At 35.1% G+C, this 16,987-nt stretch overlaps 1 protein-coding gene across 1 annotated transcript; it reads right to left on the bottom strand.

Moving 5' to 3' along the window:
- Window positions 1-926: 926 nt before the first annotated feature.
- On the bottom strand, window positions 927-7,783 carry LOC144452612 (tryptophan 5-hydroxylase 1-like). The gene is made up of 13 exons (XM_078143733.1): window positions 7,710-7,783; window positions 6,941-7,130; window positions 6,005-6,108; window positions 5,491-5,558; window positions 5,030-5,080; window positions 4,566-4,664; window positions 4,255-4,301; window positions 3,997-4,132; window positions 3,205-3,274; window positions 2,447-2,503; window positions 2,174-2,269; window positions 1,676-1,809; window positions 927-1,145 (listed from the first exon to the last, which is right to left on the bottom strand). The coding sequence occupies exons 2-13, from the start codon at window positions 7,017-7,019 to the stop codon at window positions 983-985; spliced, it is 1,104 nt and encodes a 367-aa protein (XP_077999859.1). The 5' UTR covers window positions 7,020-7,130; window positions 7,710-7,783; the 3' UTR covers window positions 927-982.
- Window positions 7,784-16,987: the final 9,204 nt, after the last annotated feature.

Below are 16,987 nucleotides of genomic sequence, written 5' to 3'. Positions count from 1 at the left end.
CGACTAAATATTCCTTAGTGAGCTTAAGCTATCTTTAGGTTATTCACACCATTAAGGGAGCACAGGCTGGGTTTACATATTTCAGTATGTAATTTGTTTCTGCAATATTAAAAGGTACTCACAGTATTCTACTTACTGATGTATACTTAACCATTACTTGCAATTAGAAGGTACTCACAGTATTCTACTTACTGATGTATACTTAACCATCACTTGTAATTAAAAGGTACTCACAGTATTCTACTTACTGATGTATACTTAACCATCACTTGTAATTAAAAGGTACTCACTGTATTCTACTTACTGATGTATACTTAACCATCACTTGCAATTAAAAGGTACTCACAGTATTCTACTTACTGATGTATACTTAACCATCACTTTCAATTGACTGAACTCAAACCTGGTATTAGGATATAGCGTATAAATGATCCGATGACGTAATTTACTATAGAACTCCCTACCATGCAATCAACGGCCAATGGCAGAACACAAATAGTAATGTCATAGAAAGCATGGATCAACATTAGACTAGAATACTTTAATCGGCATTTTTGAAAGTATTTTCACTTGAGTAAAAGATTGTAAACCCAGCTTAAGCCACTTTAAGAAGATAACATGATTTTATCAGTCAGAGGATAGAATCTAGTATTGCTAGTGAGATTTTTTGTTAGTCACGTGATAAAATGTAGCAATCTTACTAAGATTTTTATCGAGCCAGACAATAGACTTTAATAATGTTAGTAAAATTTGTGTCGTGCCAGAAAATTGACTGTTACAATGTTTGAATGATTTGTAGTTATCTAGTTTTCTAGTTTAACTTGTTCTGTAATATATCGTAGACATTATATCAATTTTCAGGCCAAAAATGTGCCATGGAATTCACAAAAGGAAGGTGTATTCTATATATACAGTTTGTCCTATATGGTGTATAATTGTCATTATTGCTTTTAGAGAGTAATTTTTCTTCGGCAGAATATTTTCATGTTTGTAGTTTCTTCAAGGCTTCGCTTAATGTGTTCAGGTCACCTTTGAGTTCATTGACCACTTCAGCGATTCGCCTGACGTTGCTGAGGACTTCTACATATTGAGTATACGGGTTGTAACGTACTGCAAATGGCCGTTTTATTGTACTGGCAAATTCTCTGTAGAAATTAGAAAAAACACATCAATTCAAAATAATTCAGAAAATAATTTCAAACTTCATGATCATTTATCTCTTATAGTATCATAATATCATTTTGGAAGTTCTTGAACTCGTGGGGTTACACAAGGTACTTATGCATTAAATAATTGTTGATGCCAATCCTTAATACCACGCACAAAATAAGATATTTTCTTTGAACAGAAAATGTGGATTAATCATTTAGCGACTCAAAGTGAGGCTCCTTAAGTCATTAGTGTTTTCCCTGGCCCAATAAAGAAAAACGTTGGGGATAACATCTAAATGTCAATGCACGTACATTGAACTCACAAAATAAATGGTTTATAGTTTCCTAGAAGTACAGTTACAAAATGAAAATTATGTGATTTCTGCTTTCGAATACTTTCTTTTAAATAGTTATTTTTTTAAATTGCTATATGTGAAATCGATTAATTGCAAAAACATGTCCATCAAGTCAGACTTTTGGTTGAAAAACAATGTGATAGTGTGATATGTGTATGGTATAGTTACCTCATTTTCTCCTTAGCCTCCTCGAAACTACCGGACAAATAATAACAATTCTGAAATGATGTAATAATACACTCCTCCTGAGAAGTTTCCTTGGGGTCAAATGGCTTCACCACTGCTCGGTCCGTGAGGGCGTGCTATGAAATCAAAACCGAGATAACATAATTATTACTAACCTTGTCAATTTGGTGATGTAGGGGGGGGGGGGCTGATTTATTGAAATATCCCATGGAACAAAATATGCAATATTTGCATGTAGCAGGCAATTAGAATGTAATTCACAAGATGAATGGATGGAGTCACTAGGTAGATCGTTGGACGGGCGTGTGGATTGATGGATGTATGTATGGATGGATGGATGGATGGATGGATGGATGGATGGATGGATGAACAAAATGAAAACAAAAAATTATAGTGAAATCTATAAATAAGATATAATTGAAAAGTGTGGAAAAGGAAAACCTGAATATTAATTGTTATTGATATTAAACTCATTCACACCTTAAGTTCTCCAATGGAGGAAAGAAGACCAGCTCCGTAAACTCGGGTTTGTCCCTCCTGTTTACAAAGTCCAAACTCTACCGTGAAGAAGTAACACTGGAAAGCAAATGAAGGGATTCAGAAAATGACATTCTCTTTTAGCAAAGAATTATAATGGAAATTTTCACTAACATCGTTACATCTTCTCACACATGTGACATAAAAAATACTGCCATACAGTCCGTCTGGCATGACAAAATTGAAGCACAATTTTTACATTTATAGCAAACTTACTGTTGCAAGTTTCTGCACTTCCTCGTCAGAAGCTCCGAGTGAAGCAAGCCCAATTTCCTACAAAGAGAGTCGAGTGAACAGGATCATTAGTTACGGTGACACTTAGCTTCAGAGTCTTGGAAAGTACATGAATGACATTTAACTCATACAACGCTTTCTTGTGTGTGAATAATGCCCGTGTCATGCTATAAATTATTCTCTCAGTTTACTCTTGTTACTTCTTTGTAAGGTAGTACAATCAAGACTAGCTAAATGTCGACTGTGTTTAGATCGTCCACGCTGTTACTCTTGTTGTCGTTATCAGCAATAGCAAAAAAAAAGCTATTTGTCGCCTCAGCTGTTAACTTTTAGTGTTTTCAACCAGGTTTATAACGTTACTTGCTCATCACTGTTTGTGTGTATTATTCATTGCAGCTCAACACATGAAAGTTCAGTCTAGTGGTTTTCAGATACACGTGTCTGAATCAACTGCTGTACTGTGTTGTTGACGAACACTAAGTGTCGTATCATGAACACTGAGCTTATTTAGTATTTTTACCTATCCCTAGTTCGCACCACCATGTTTGATTTATTTGCATTAAGACAGAGTTCATGTGGGAAGAAAATAAATTCTTGCTAAAAATGTTGTTCTTTTTCTGTGTGTCTCTAGCCAAGTTCATTTACCCATGTGTATTCAGGTTTAACCCTATCTAAAATAGCAATGACCTGTTTCATTCCACGCCGGTTCCTTTCACCGAGTATTATATAAGAACACGTACCTGTGAAAACTGGGCAAAACTCTTGTCTGCTAATAGTGGTACATGACCAAGCAGTTCATGGCAGCAGTCACTGTAGAACAAACGTTAACATGAAGAAACGAATGGTTGTTATTTTTGCAATGTATGGCTAGGGGACCAGTGGATTCAAGCCCCCATATATAATAGGGACATAAGTCATAATACTAGGCTCATATCTTAGAGAGTGAAAAAAGACCGCTAGAATTCTCCCGCTAACTCCAGAATTCTCATGCATTATGAGTTTGCAAAATGCTAGATCCTTGTAGGAAATCTCAACACTCACTAATGTAAACCACAATACTTCTTTTATAACCATCAAAACGTCACTTTTGAAAACTTTGAATATTTTGTGTGAGGTGAAAAGGTGATCCCACATGTACACTCTTCCTCATCTCTCTGTCTCGTCCTGCCTCTGCCTCAATCTCTGTTTACCTCTCTCTCTCTCTCTCTCTCTCTCTCTCTCTCTCTCTCTCTCTCTCTCTCTCTCTCTCTCTCTCTCTCTCTCTCTCTCTCTCTCTCTCTCTCTCTCTCTCTCTCTCTCTAAATATGTGTCAGTTTGCTTATGCCTGTACGGTTGTTTGTTTGTCTGTCTGTCTGTCTGTCTGTCTGTCTGTCTGTCTGTCTGTCTAATTGATTGTCCATCCATCCGTCCGTCTGTCTGTATGTCTAGCTGTATCTCTATCTCTCCACACAATTTTTCTGCGTGGATAATGTTGAGCGAATAGGTATCTTCTTCAGAGAATAAGTAATATAATTATATTTAAGTATACTTACGGTTCTGGTGTATAGAATGGATCAGTACTGTGCCTTATATACTGGGTACAGTGGAATACACGGAATGATAAACCAGATAAAAAGTCACGTGATGAGAGATAACCAGCCACTGGTCGCAATTGAAAGCCAGTACGAGCTGTAGATAAGATTCATAAGGAGATCATATTACACAAGTGTCAAATGTTGTTTTCAGTCACTATCTACATTAAATAAACGTCCCCAGAGAAAAAATTGACATATTTTGTTATGCAAACTTACCTTTCAAGAAATCTGAAACGTCTTGAAGTTGAGGTATACTGTCTTGCCTAGAGAGGGGAAATAGAAAAAACTTTGTTACACGTGTTATGGAACAGTTTCACTTTATCACAATGATATACTTTCTATTGTATAAAACACTGATGTTTTCTTTGTAATCAATAGTGTTTTCTTTGTAATCAATAGTAATGAACCAAGCGATGAAGACTTAACAACAACAACAACAACAACAACAACAACAACAACAACAACAACAACAACAACATACCAGGTGTATTCCTGGATATTCCAAGCAAGATTGTTCTTATTCCTACCTGTAAAGACGTTCATCCTTAAGTACTTGTAGGTTTGCCAGGTATTCCTTGCAAGCATAGTCAGGATAAAGTGTTGTCAGCTCCTTGAAAACCGTCCCCCTAAAATATCGAACAAGGAATGCATGTTATTGTGATAATCTAGTTATCAAGTCTACCTTTAGCTCAGTCTCAGGTCGTGTATATGACACTAGCAAGGCAATTTGACCTGAGTGCTTTCAATACTTAATTCGAGATTAGTGCTAACAATGACAAAACTGACCTACAGAAAGTTTGTATTTTAGTAACTACAGCAAAATTTTTAATTTCCCAGTAGTCTGGAAAGTAACAGCACATTAAGTTAATTTTGACATTACTCAAAATTGGGAGATTATTGATATAAAATTTATAATGTAATATTGTCTTAACATCATATATCACAGAATTGTTGACCAGTTTAGATATCATTCCTATCTAGTCTAACTTACCATGTTTCTGTCTCTGACTTATTATAGTCAATTCTTGGTATTGATTCTCCACTGCAAACAAAAACAAAATTTACTTTTACCACAGATAGTTACAATATACAACTCTTACGCCCTATCAAAAAAAACTATCATCATTTATCAATAAATATATAATATAATAGAATAGAATAGAATGCAATACAATACAATATAATACAATACAATACAGTATAATATAATATAATATAATATAATATAATATAATATAATATAATATAATATAATATAATATAATATAATATAATATAATATAGAATAGAATAGAATAGAATAGAATAAAATAAAATAGAATATATATAATATAATAATAATTTATTTCAGTAAAGGGCTACAGCCCATCATACAAAGAATGCTATATTTTGACATGGCAGGATTGGTCAATACATGTACAATGATGTTATAAGAAAGAATTATCAACTTACTATTTATACTGGTAGGCCAATTCACTGAAGTATTTTCTTCTCTGCCTATAATCAGTATCTTTAAAACCCTGTAAATGTAAAAAATAACCGACAGGATATTTTGTAATTATTAACATGAAAATGTAGCAGTAATATTAATGTTAATATCATTCTATTTTATAAAGTTTAGTAGTTTTTCCCCTGGCACGCCTCCGATTATCTAAGTTCGGATATTTTAAAAAATATATATATTTGCAAGTCCACTCAATAAGTTACAAAACTACCCGAGAAAACAGGCCAACCTTCTAGTTACTCATGAAAATACACGATTTGTCCACTTTTGAAAAAAAAATATTGGCATGCATAACCATTCACGGTCAGGATTGGCATTTCTCCTCGACCTTTCTGAGTATGTATAAAGTGCAATTAGTTGGGAAGTTAGTAGACTGATTCGTCAGATAGTTATGAGCAATAACTTCATTTTGCTTTCATTACTGTGTCGACACATATCTAATGAATAAATTCATATAATTACCGGATGGTCGGCATCGAGATCTGAGCCATAGTGTAATACTCGATTTGCACATTTGTCCAAGTCAGATATCTTGTGAGGAAACCATGGTATTTCACTTAAAATAACTGAAAAACAAATTAAAGATGCATGACGTATTAATAGGTTGTTTTTCGATAATTTATGAGTAGTATATTCATATTGCATATGGTCCATTCATGCTTTCATTCGCTCATATAATGCACACTATCATAAGCTTATATTTTGTCATTTTTGATATATTTAATGTTGGGTGGTTGGTTGGTTAGTTGGTTGTTTAATTGATTTATTGATTGATTAATTGATTGATTGATTGATTGATTGATTGATTGATTGATTTCACTCTGTTTTTTCATCTATTTATTCGTCATTCATTCATTCATTCATTCATTCATTCATTCATTCATTCATCCATCCATCCATCCATCCATTTATCCATCCATCCATCCATCCATCCATCCAGTCATTCATTTATCCATCCATCCATCCATCCATCCATCCAGTCATTCGTTTATTTATTCATCCATCCATCCATCCATCCATCCAGTCATTCATTCATTCATCCATCCATCCATCCATCCATCCATCCAGTCATTCATTTATCCATCCATCCATCCATCCAGTCAGTCAGTCAGTCATTTATTTATTCATCCATCCATCCATCCATCCAGTCATTCATCCATCCATCCATCCATTTATCCATCCATATGTCTGTCTGCCCAATCGTTTAATTGAGTAGTTAATCAATAAGTCCTACATTTCAGAATTAAAATTTTACTAAGCCTCTGGTCGGTCACCTTCTTTTGCCTGTCTGTTTCCCATACTGTCAGACAAACAAATAAACAAACAGACAGACAGACAGACAGACAGACAGACAGACAGACAGACAGATACACAGTCAAGTCCAGTAAAATGTTTTACCTTCAGCTAAAGCGCCCTCAGCCTCCTCATCAGAATCAAAAGTGTTTATGACGTCAACGTGATTATTTAGAAGTGACATCAGATCCTGAATATGTCCATCAGTACAATCGGTATCCACGTAAATCTCGTACTCAGAGTCTCGTCGGCGATTCTTACGCGATTCTATGTGAACAACATTAACATGGTTCTCCTGAAAGACACGAGAAAAAGGATACTCAATAGTTATGTACATTGTTATTTTTTCAATATAAGTGATCATTTGGCTGTTGCTATGGGTGTGGTGTTGTTGCTAGACATATTTACATACATTGTGTAAAGGTGGTGTAAATATGATGATGTAATTATACATGTACCTTATACAATATAGATGACAAAATGGGCATTTATTTTGGATTTATACAACAATTTTTCTGTGTTTTTCAACTTGGTAATGTGAAATAAGTTTAAAAGTATGGAGAAAGTTTGTTATGCTAATTGGCGGAAATGATTGTCGACAAACTGGGTAAACACGAGTAATCAGTTTTTATCATAAGTAAACACAAGTTATTAAAAGTATTTATTATGTAGATTTCAATTAATATATATATAGGGGTGAAATTAATGAGTGACCAACGACAACATTCGAAAAAAAATGTATGTGTAATTAAAAGTTAATAAAAACTAAACTAAACCAACTTTATTGATGACGTAGTACTACTTTAGTGATGACGTAGTACCACTTTAATGATGACTTAGTACCCATTTAATGATGATGCATGACAAAATGTACCTTGAAGACGCTGAGCGCCCTTGCCAGTCCACCAACTTCATTTTTCAGTGAGAACACGACGGGAATTGTCGAATGAGAAACGTAGTCGTTGAAGGAATCTCTTCGACTTATCACCAAGTTACGACTGTGTCTCTGAAAGTATGAATGTACAAAGGCGTTAGACTGACGAATGTTCACGTTGATATGATTGTAAAGAATACCCGGGATGAGAAATACATATGATTATATTCTCGTCCATAGTGGAAGATTTACAGAAAATAAGGCATAATGTAATTGTTGATTTTCCATACCATCGCTGTACCAGAATAGATGCAGGGGAATAACGAGATTGCAGTATTATAGTTGATGAGATTGGTGCTCTTGTGGTTATCTCAGAGTACTCGAAATAAGTAGTGTAAATATCTACGTTACTGTAGTTGTGTGTATGTATGTATGTATGTATGTATGTATGTATGTATGTATGTATGTACGTACGTACGTACGTACGTACGTACGTATGTATGTATGTATGTATGTATGTATGTACGTACGTACGTACGTACGTATGTATGTATGTATGTATGTATGTACATTTGTATGTATGTATGTATGGATGGATGGATGTATGTGTATGTATGTATGTGTGTGTGTGTGTGTGTGTGTGTGTGTGTGTGTGTTTGTATGGCACAGCTATGTGTCTCAAAGGGGAAATGGCATAAAAGAAAACTGTACTTGAAATTGTTTGTTCTTGGTGCCGTTGCATATCATCGAAATACCACATGAAAGATCTTTAAGTTACTACATAGTAGTTTAGACGTGAATAAGTATAAACAATGAAAGAGGTATACGTTTCAATGTTAAACATATACATACATAAAAAGAATGTTCAAATAATTCTAAATTAGCAATGTTGCAAAACAAACTAGCCAGGACTGAACGACACCGACAGCACATCTAGCTGCTCCGATAAAGGACGTATTAGCTGAACATAAGGCCGGGACATAAGGGCACAACACGGAGTAGACGTCTATGAACCCGAGGGCTGTTGTGTAACAATTCTAATAGTTTCTGCCTAACCGCACGAGGGATATAATGACGTTTACTAATGTACGAACATGGCCAGATAATAAATCTTTTATAATACATAAGATTTCAGGCACATAAGTAAGTAATTTCGTACTACATAAATATTGCAATATGGAATATAGAACGCGACTAGTGTCCTCTAAATGTAAATTGAGGTCACTATTGGTCAATAATCCATACCATGTGATACGATCTAAGCCAATCACAGATGTCTATATGAGAATAATGTGTTATAAGTTGTCATCGGCCATGGCTAGCATGCAATGTAATACAATTTGGGAGATTTGACTTCATTGTAAAGATTTAATACGAGCTTCAATTGATTGTCACACGCCAGTTATTATTGTGGCCTCTGTTGCCATGGTAACATCAGACAACAATGATACAGGTCAAGGAACATCTAGAAAGTTTAGATTCCCATATATGGTTTGAATAAGTTATCAATTTATTTTAAAGTTTCGTCAACCATACATAATAACAGTCTTGAAGAGAAGAAATTACATGTCAAGGTAAGGAGGTCAGGATATGATAACCAGTAGAACCCCTTTTGAATAAGTACAAATTAAGCTATAAACAGTGCAAAAATACATTATTGCAAATTCTGCAGAAAAAGTCAAGGTAAAAACAATATTTAATTATTGAAAGCCTATGCTGTTAAATTATGTTATCAATATATTGAAGTAATACAGAAATAATATTGTGCCACAATAATGATTTTGGCGGGCGGGTGGGCGGGCGGACAGACAGACAGACAGACAGACAGACAGTTAGACAGACAGACAGAGACAGACAGACAGACTGACTGACAGACAGACAGACAGACAGACAGACAGACGGGGCAATGTGTCTACATGGCTACTCTACTAAGAAGTTTATTTTACGTACCTAGATTTGTTTATATTACTGCTTCTTATTATGTAAAAATAAGAACGTTTCAATGATTCTAATAGAAAATGCTAAAAATAGACTTTCCAAAATTCGTTTTGATGCTAAAATGGTTGATGCAAATGTCAGGTTAATTTAGATATTTAATTCATAGTAAGGTGGTAACTTTTTTTTTTGTTAAGTATATTATTTTTTTGCTAGTTTCACTGTTCCGTTTTAATGAACTATATAGAACAGAGTATTTTATTCAGTCGTTGGCATTAGCGGGACACATACACGGACAAAAGAACCAAGATATCCAAGCGGTAATTAAAAAAATTAGGGACCTATATGTTTCCATGGTGATCAGACTTTAAACGTCACTGTCGGAAATTGTATCTAGGCAACGATACATTTAAAAATTCTTAAAACTCCGGCTTCAACGATGAAAGGTTCTTTAACACCATTTCCTTTGCATATATTTTCCCAGTAAATCCTCATTCTCTGTATGACGTCACGGAGCCAGAGTAGCTCTTTGGAGGAAATTTGATTTGGTGAATGGAATTGGACAAACTGGAAGTTATTAATATTCAGAAAGCGTTCTATTGTATATCACTCCCACATCCATTGTTGGTCATTCGAACAAAAAAAACGCATAGAAAAGTCATAGTTCATATTTCTGTGCCATGGTTTTGATATCACTTATTTTTTTTAGTTTATTTCTACGATTGTACATTAAAATGAAATCGAAATTTTGACAAAATTCACAGAACTATAATTTTTTGTCGAATGGTTTTGGCGGGTTTAATGATGGCGGTACATGTTGGTTGATCTTCGTGAACAAGAACCACCTGTTGCTTTGAAAACCCGTTCTCAAGAATATTACAAAAGACTTTAAAATGTGACACAAAGTACCACCTTAGTATGTTACCCGGAAATTACGTAACGAACACTCAAATTATCATGCCGGTGAAATCTTTCAGAGAATGAGTTTACTGATGCGATTGGGTGAACGTTTGGTTTAAGAAAAAAAACGAACTCAGTTAACAATTTAGTAATAAATACAGTCAACGCCCCTCTTCACCACAAATATGAGGAGAACAAAAAATAATGATTCAGGGAGACATGAGAAGCTTGAAACAAGGTCAAAGGTATTATAAATTATCCAAAGTCATTCAATAATTTAAGAAACTGTCGAGAAACGGATAAAGTTTCATACTTTTCTTTACAAGCAGAATATTACATATCTTGTGCATGTTACATCATTATATTTGGTACTAAACTAATGAGCCACTTTCTAAGGTAGCCACCCAGTCTTAACTTCATGCATTCCATGTTTTTCTCTGTAGTAATATTTTTTCCCCTTACTGTATTATTTCTCCTCCCTCGATTTTTATAGTAATCTAATATTTTGGCGTAGAAATTTAAATATTCTTAGGGCATTCAGAGGTACACGGACAGAAATAACAGAAACAAGGGGTTCAAACGAAATACGATATCAAAAGAAGAATATCATTATCAATAATTCTATTTTTCTAAACTTAAACTGACTCAGTATTACATAACATTGTATAAAATATTGATATCAAACTCACCAGTTTCTCGTTCATATTGGTTGCTCAACTTCAAAGACGGGGACGATAAAATCGGATCTGTCAGAAAATGTCTATGTATTCCACGAAAGAACGATATCGAACATATATTGAATCAGCACTGTTGTTGAGATGAGAATGTTGAATGCAAGTTTTCGCTTTTCCTTTACGTTACTGAAACAAAACGTAGGTCCTGTTTGCAACAAGTGGAACACTCACTAAGACTAGCCTGTCGATGTTACTTTTATAGGATCTCGTCATATGTATTACGTATTTCACCACACGTACGCATGACATCTTGTTTTCGAAGTTAACGATCCAGGGAAATACGGAAGTGACCCATCTTTTAAGAAGGCCATTTAGTATTGAATGACCATTGCTATTTCGAGGTGTCTGTGCTACATACTTATGCTGGGAGCTGCGGGACATCCAGTGTGTTTCCTGGTAACGGACGCGATCTTTGCGTCATTGGTTACCATGGTAGCAATATCTTAAATTCAAATGTTGATGTATAATTTCCCGAATTGTTCACACCCTCGCAAGCAACTTGCACGACAAGACAATTAAGGTAATACGTTCGGTTGTGTGCATTTCCACACGCGTGGTGACGTGTTTACTGAAGGTTACCCGAAGCACTACCATATTTGGGAGAATCAAAGCACGTAATTCGTCGCCTCAAGATAGCACAAAAGAACAACACACAAACTTAAAAAAACAAAAACATGTATTAATCATCACTCCACAGTAACATTCACAGTGAGTGATTAATACTCATGATATAACTGGTGTAGCTGTTCGACTTTCTATAGGACACGTTCTCAGTTGCATGAGCCTCTCGCTGCTTTAAAGTGCAAACAGCATTTTACTGATTGCGTTGAAAGGTGCGCGTGTGGAGGGTGCGGTCGAAGTATGAACATTGCGTCTGTCATGGGTTTTGCGGTCGAGGTTGCTGCCACGGATTTGCGACCGAAGGCACGGTCTTCATGTCATGGGTTTGCGGTCGGAGTCTTCGTGTCATTGCAATTGGTTTGCGGTCGAACTGTTTTTGATGTGGATTTTGCTATTCAAATCGTTCTGGCGTGGATTTTGTGGCCTTAAGTCTTCGTGACGTAGGTTTTCTCGGTTAATATCATTTCTCATGAAATATCGTGTTCATTACTCCACTACTGTAGTACACCGACCAATATGTTGTAGCTGAAGTCACGAAATGTATGAAAGTATTTATATTATCCCAAAATACTATCAAAAATTGAACAACTAAACAGTTCGAGTAAATGATTTCAGTATACAGACGAACAGTTTCATTCCATGTCAAAATGTACTGAGTTCAAATTAAACCTGTCACTGTATAACTGGAGTATTATTTTTCGATCATGCAACCAACAATATAATCACTGAAAATTGTTAAAATATCTAGAATTAGACATTGTCAGCGTTCAAAACTTCAAACTCAGCAAGAACACTTATAGTATATACACAGTGTAAATATTGCCCCATTTTGACGTGTTGTCCAATTGCTGATTGATTGATGGTTTGGTCTGAACTGAACTTACGATGTCAATATCAATGGGTAATAAATAATGATTTGTGCCAATTGTTAAATGACATCTATTCAACAAGTACCTCGTACGTAGAAACGACAGTGCTTTAATTTTTACATGTATGTATGTATGTATGTATGTATGTATGTATGTATGCATGCATGCATGCATGCATGCATGCCTGCCTGCCTGCCTGCCTGCCTGCCTGCCTGCCTGCCTGCCTGCCTGCCTGCCTGTCTGTCTGTCTTACTGTCTGTCTGTCTGTCTGTCTGTCTGTCTGTCTGTCTGTCTGTCTGTCTGTCTGCCTGCCTGCCTGCCTGCCTGCCTGCCTGCCTGCCTGCCTGCCTGCCTGCGTATGTATGTATGTATGTATGTATGTATGTATGTATGTATGTATGTATGTATGTATGTATGTATGTATGTATGTATGTATGTATGTATGTCTGTCTGTCTGTCTGTCTGTCTGTCTGTCTGTCTGTCTGTCTGTCTGTCTGTCTGTCTGTCTGTCTGTCTGTCTGTCTGTCTGTCTGTCTGTCTGTCTGTCTGCCTGCCTGCCTGCCTGCCTGTATGTGTATGTATGTATGTATGTATGTATGTATGTATGTATGTATGTACAATGTATGTATGTACGTATGTATGTATGTATGTATGTATGTATGTATGTATGTATGTATGTACGTATGTATGTACGTACGTACGTATGTATGTATGTATGTATGTATGTATGTATGTATGTATGTATGTATGTATGTATACTATGAATGTATGTATGTATGTATGTATGTATGTATGTATGTATGTATGTATGTATGTATGTATGTATGTATGTATGTATGTATGTATGTATGTATGTATGTATGTGTGTGTGTGTGTGTGTATGTATGTATGTATGTATGTATGTATGTATGTATGTATGTATGTATGTATGTATGTATGTATGTATGTATGTATGTATCAGCAATAACACGTATATATACACTCTACATATTGGCCTATATTACTGTGTCATCTATTGGTCTAAACTGAACTTACGATGTCTATATCAATGGGTAATAAATAATGATTTGTGCCAATTGTTAAATGATATCTATTCAACAAGTACCTAGAACGTAGAAACGACAGTTTTAATTTTTACACGTATGTATGTATGTATGTAATGTATGTATGTATGTATGTATGTATGTATGTATGTATGCATGTATGTATGTATGTACGTGTGTACGTATGTATGTACGTATGTATGTATGTATGTATGTATGTATGTATGTATGTATGTATGTATGTATGTATGTATGTATGTATGTATGTGTGTATGTATGTATATGTATGTGTGAATGTATGTATGAGTACGTGCGTGAGTGTGTGCTCGTACGTACGTACGTACGTGCGTGCGTGCGTGTGTGAGTGCGTGCGTGCGTGCGTGCGTGCGTGCGTGCAATCATTAATTGATTGAATCAATTAATCGATTAGCCTATCAGTATAATCACAATATAACTTCCTTTATAGAAAAGTCTCCTTTCTCTCTCTCTGTAATAGACTAAAGGTCAGATAACGTACCACAGGAAGTACTATAATGTTTATTTACCTGATAAATGTATATAGACATCTATATAAGTTATGACGACAGTTATTTGACTTTTGTCTTGTTAACTTTTAAAAGGCCATTCAAATCCAATTATAGTAACAGACGTATGCTTACTTTACTATATTTCAAGACTCGCCGACTTCCTCCACAGACGGCAACTCATTCACAAAAAACATACTTACCTTTTAGTCGCATTATCGCTCGAGAAACAAAAGTTCGACGTAGGAGAGTGTACAGTCCTTTAGATTTTTAAGTAATACAATTCCAGTGATTATTTATAGATTTTTGTTTGAAACCCCGTCTTTTAGATAAGTTTCTACATTTTGAACATCAGTCAACTGTATGAATTAATATTGATGTGCAAGATGTGAAACACATTAACGGGTCAAAGGTCGGAACAAATTTTAAAGATATATGATTCGCGCAAAAGTTGTAAAGACGAATACTTTGAAAACCGTTGACCACGTTTTGTATACTCATAGACGTGAATAAATGAGCAAATAACTTTTACGTTCGGGACCAAGGCTAAATCTGGGCATCTTGTTTAGTATGAAGACTCACTTATATTGTCCTCTACACTGAAATATGTATCACTAGTAACCAAGAATTTTGTAGGATTTAAGGCAAACCGAACGAATACTGTCTGTTGGGAAAGCGCGGGAAAAAAATACTGTTCGGAAATTTGTAATATTGGACAAGAATCTTTAATAATGTACTTTGTATGTATTTACTAGGATAAAAAAATGTATTGTCACACTGGAAATCATTGTTTTTTTACAATGTCTTAACATTTTTCTTAGTTCTTGAAAGAGATCTATAATATCATATTACATAGAAATATGACAATTGTTTTGCTAAAAATGAACAAATTTGATGTGAAAGTGTAGTTTTTGTCTAAATAATTCTCAGAGTGTGTCAGTGTAATTCAAAATTCTTTGTTAACGGTGAATTTACGTGAAATTTCGGTTTAAGAAAAACTTCTTTTTTTTAAATATCTCTTAATTTTAGACTGGACTTTTTAGTATTAGAACAAAGTCTTGATAAAAGTCAGCATTTTTGACTAAAAATGGACAAAAGTAGGATTTTTCCACGTTTGATACTGCGGTAGGCCAAACGATAAATTCATTAGGTCACGTGACGAATGAGAATTGATTACCGCGATGTTGGATACATTAACAAGTCATGGTTATTTAAAATCCACTCGTATCACTTCATCATTTAACGATACTGTATCCATTAAAGCTAACTATAAAGTAAAGCACTTCTCAGTGGTTACCAAGGTAACACTTCCGTTGCTATACGACGCGGCCTACGTAGTGATTAAGCATTTTGTACAGGAATTTGGTATAGTCTATCTTAATATGATGAAATAAAGGAAATTCAGAAATCACTGAGTGGAAAGTCCATAAATGTGAAATATATACGTGATTTCGTCACCGTCATACATTTCTGTCAAGATACAGTCAGTTTCTATATCGGCTCATAAATCAAACCACGAACTTCAGCCCACGTCATCAGTAATCTTTGGTGACCGTGTGTAAGTAAACGTATAGGGGTCGGGAATCGTCACTTTGAGAGTGGGTGGGGTGAATGGTGACAGTCCCACAAACGGGTTCACTCTTATCTAAATCAAGTAATACATCGGTTGATACAAACCGTATGTCAATCTATAACCCTACCACAGACAAACATACATATATACACCTACAGTCACACCCACATACACACTCCCACATGTACATCTGTCTGTCTGTCTGTCTGTCTGTCTGTCTGTCTGTCTGTCTGTCTGTCTGTCTGTCTGTCTGTGTCTGTCTGTATGTATGTATGTATGCATGCATGCATGCATGCATGCATGTATGTATGTATTTATGTATGTATGTATGTATGTATGTATGTATGTATGTATGTATGTATGTATGTATGTATGTATGTATGTATGTATGTATCAGCAATAATACGTCTATATACACTGTACACATTGGCCTATATTACTGTGTCATCTATTGGTCTAAACTGAACTTACGATGTCTATATCAATGGGTAATAAATAATGATTTGTGCCAATTGTTAAATGACATCTATTCAACAAGTACCTAGTACGTAGGAACGACAGTGCTTTAATTTTTACACGTGTGTGTGTGTATGTATGTATGTATGTATGTATGTATGTATGTATGTATGTATGTATGTATGTATGTATGTATGTATGTATGTATGTATGTACATATGTATGTACGTACGTACGTGTGTGTGTACGTGTGTACGTACGTACGTATGTATGTATGTATGTATGTATGTATGTATGTATGTATGTATGTATGTATGTATGTGTGTATGTATGTATGTATGTATGTGTGTGTGTGTGTGTGTGTGTGTGTGTGTGTGTGTGTGTGTGTGTGTCGAAATCCTTCTTCTCAACGTTCCAATATGAATGTTTTCTAACTGTATCTCAGCTGTATGTATAGTCTGTAAATATATCGGTTCCAAGTATTGGTAAATGTTAAATCAATATAGATTATCACCTCACTGAGCCCTATGACGTCATTCATTCAGAATTCAGTGAATAAGATTAGGGAATACTTCATCATACATTTCGTATTTCTTTATTAAACAATGTAGACACATAATACT

Source organism: Glandiceps talaboti, chromosome 23 (genome assembly GCF_964340395.1).
Source record: "Glandiceps talaboti chromosome 23, keGlaTala1.1, whole genome shotgun sequence".
NCBI lineage: Eukaryota > Metazoa > Hemichordata > Enteropneusta > Spengelidae > Glandiceps > Glandiceps talaboti.
The sequence above is the reverse complement of the archived record's forward strand: the minus strand, read 5'-3'. Positions and strand labels throughout refer to the sequence as shown.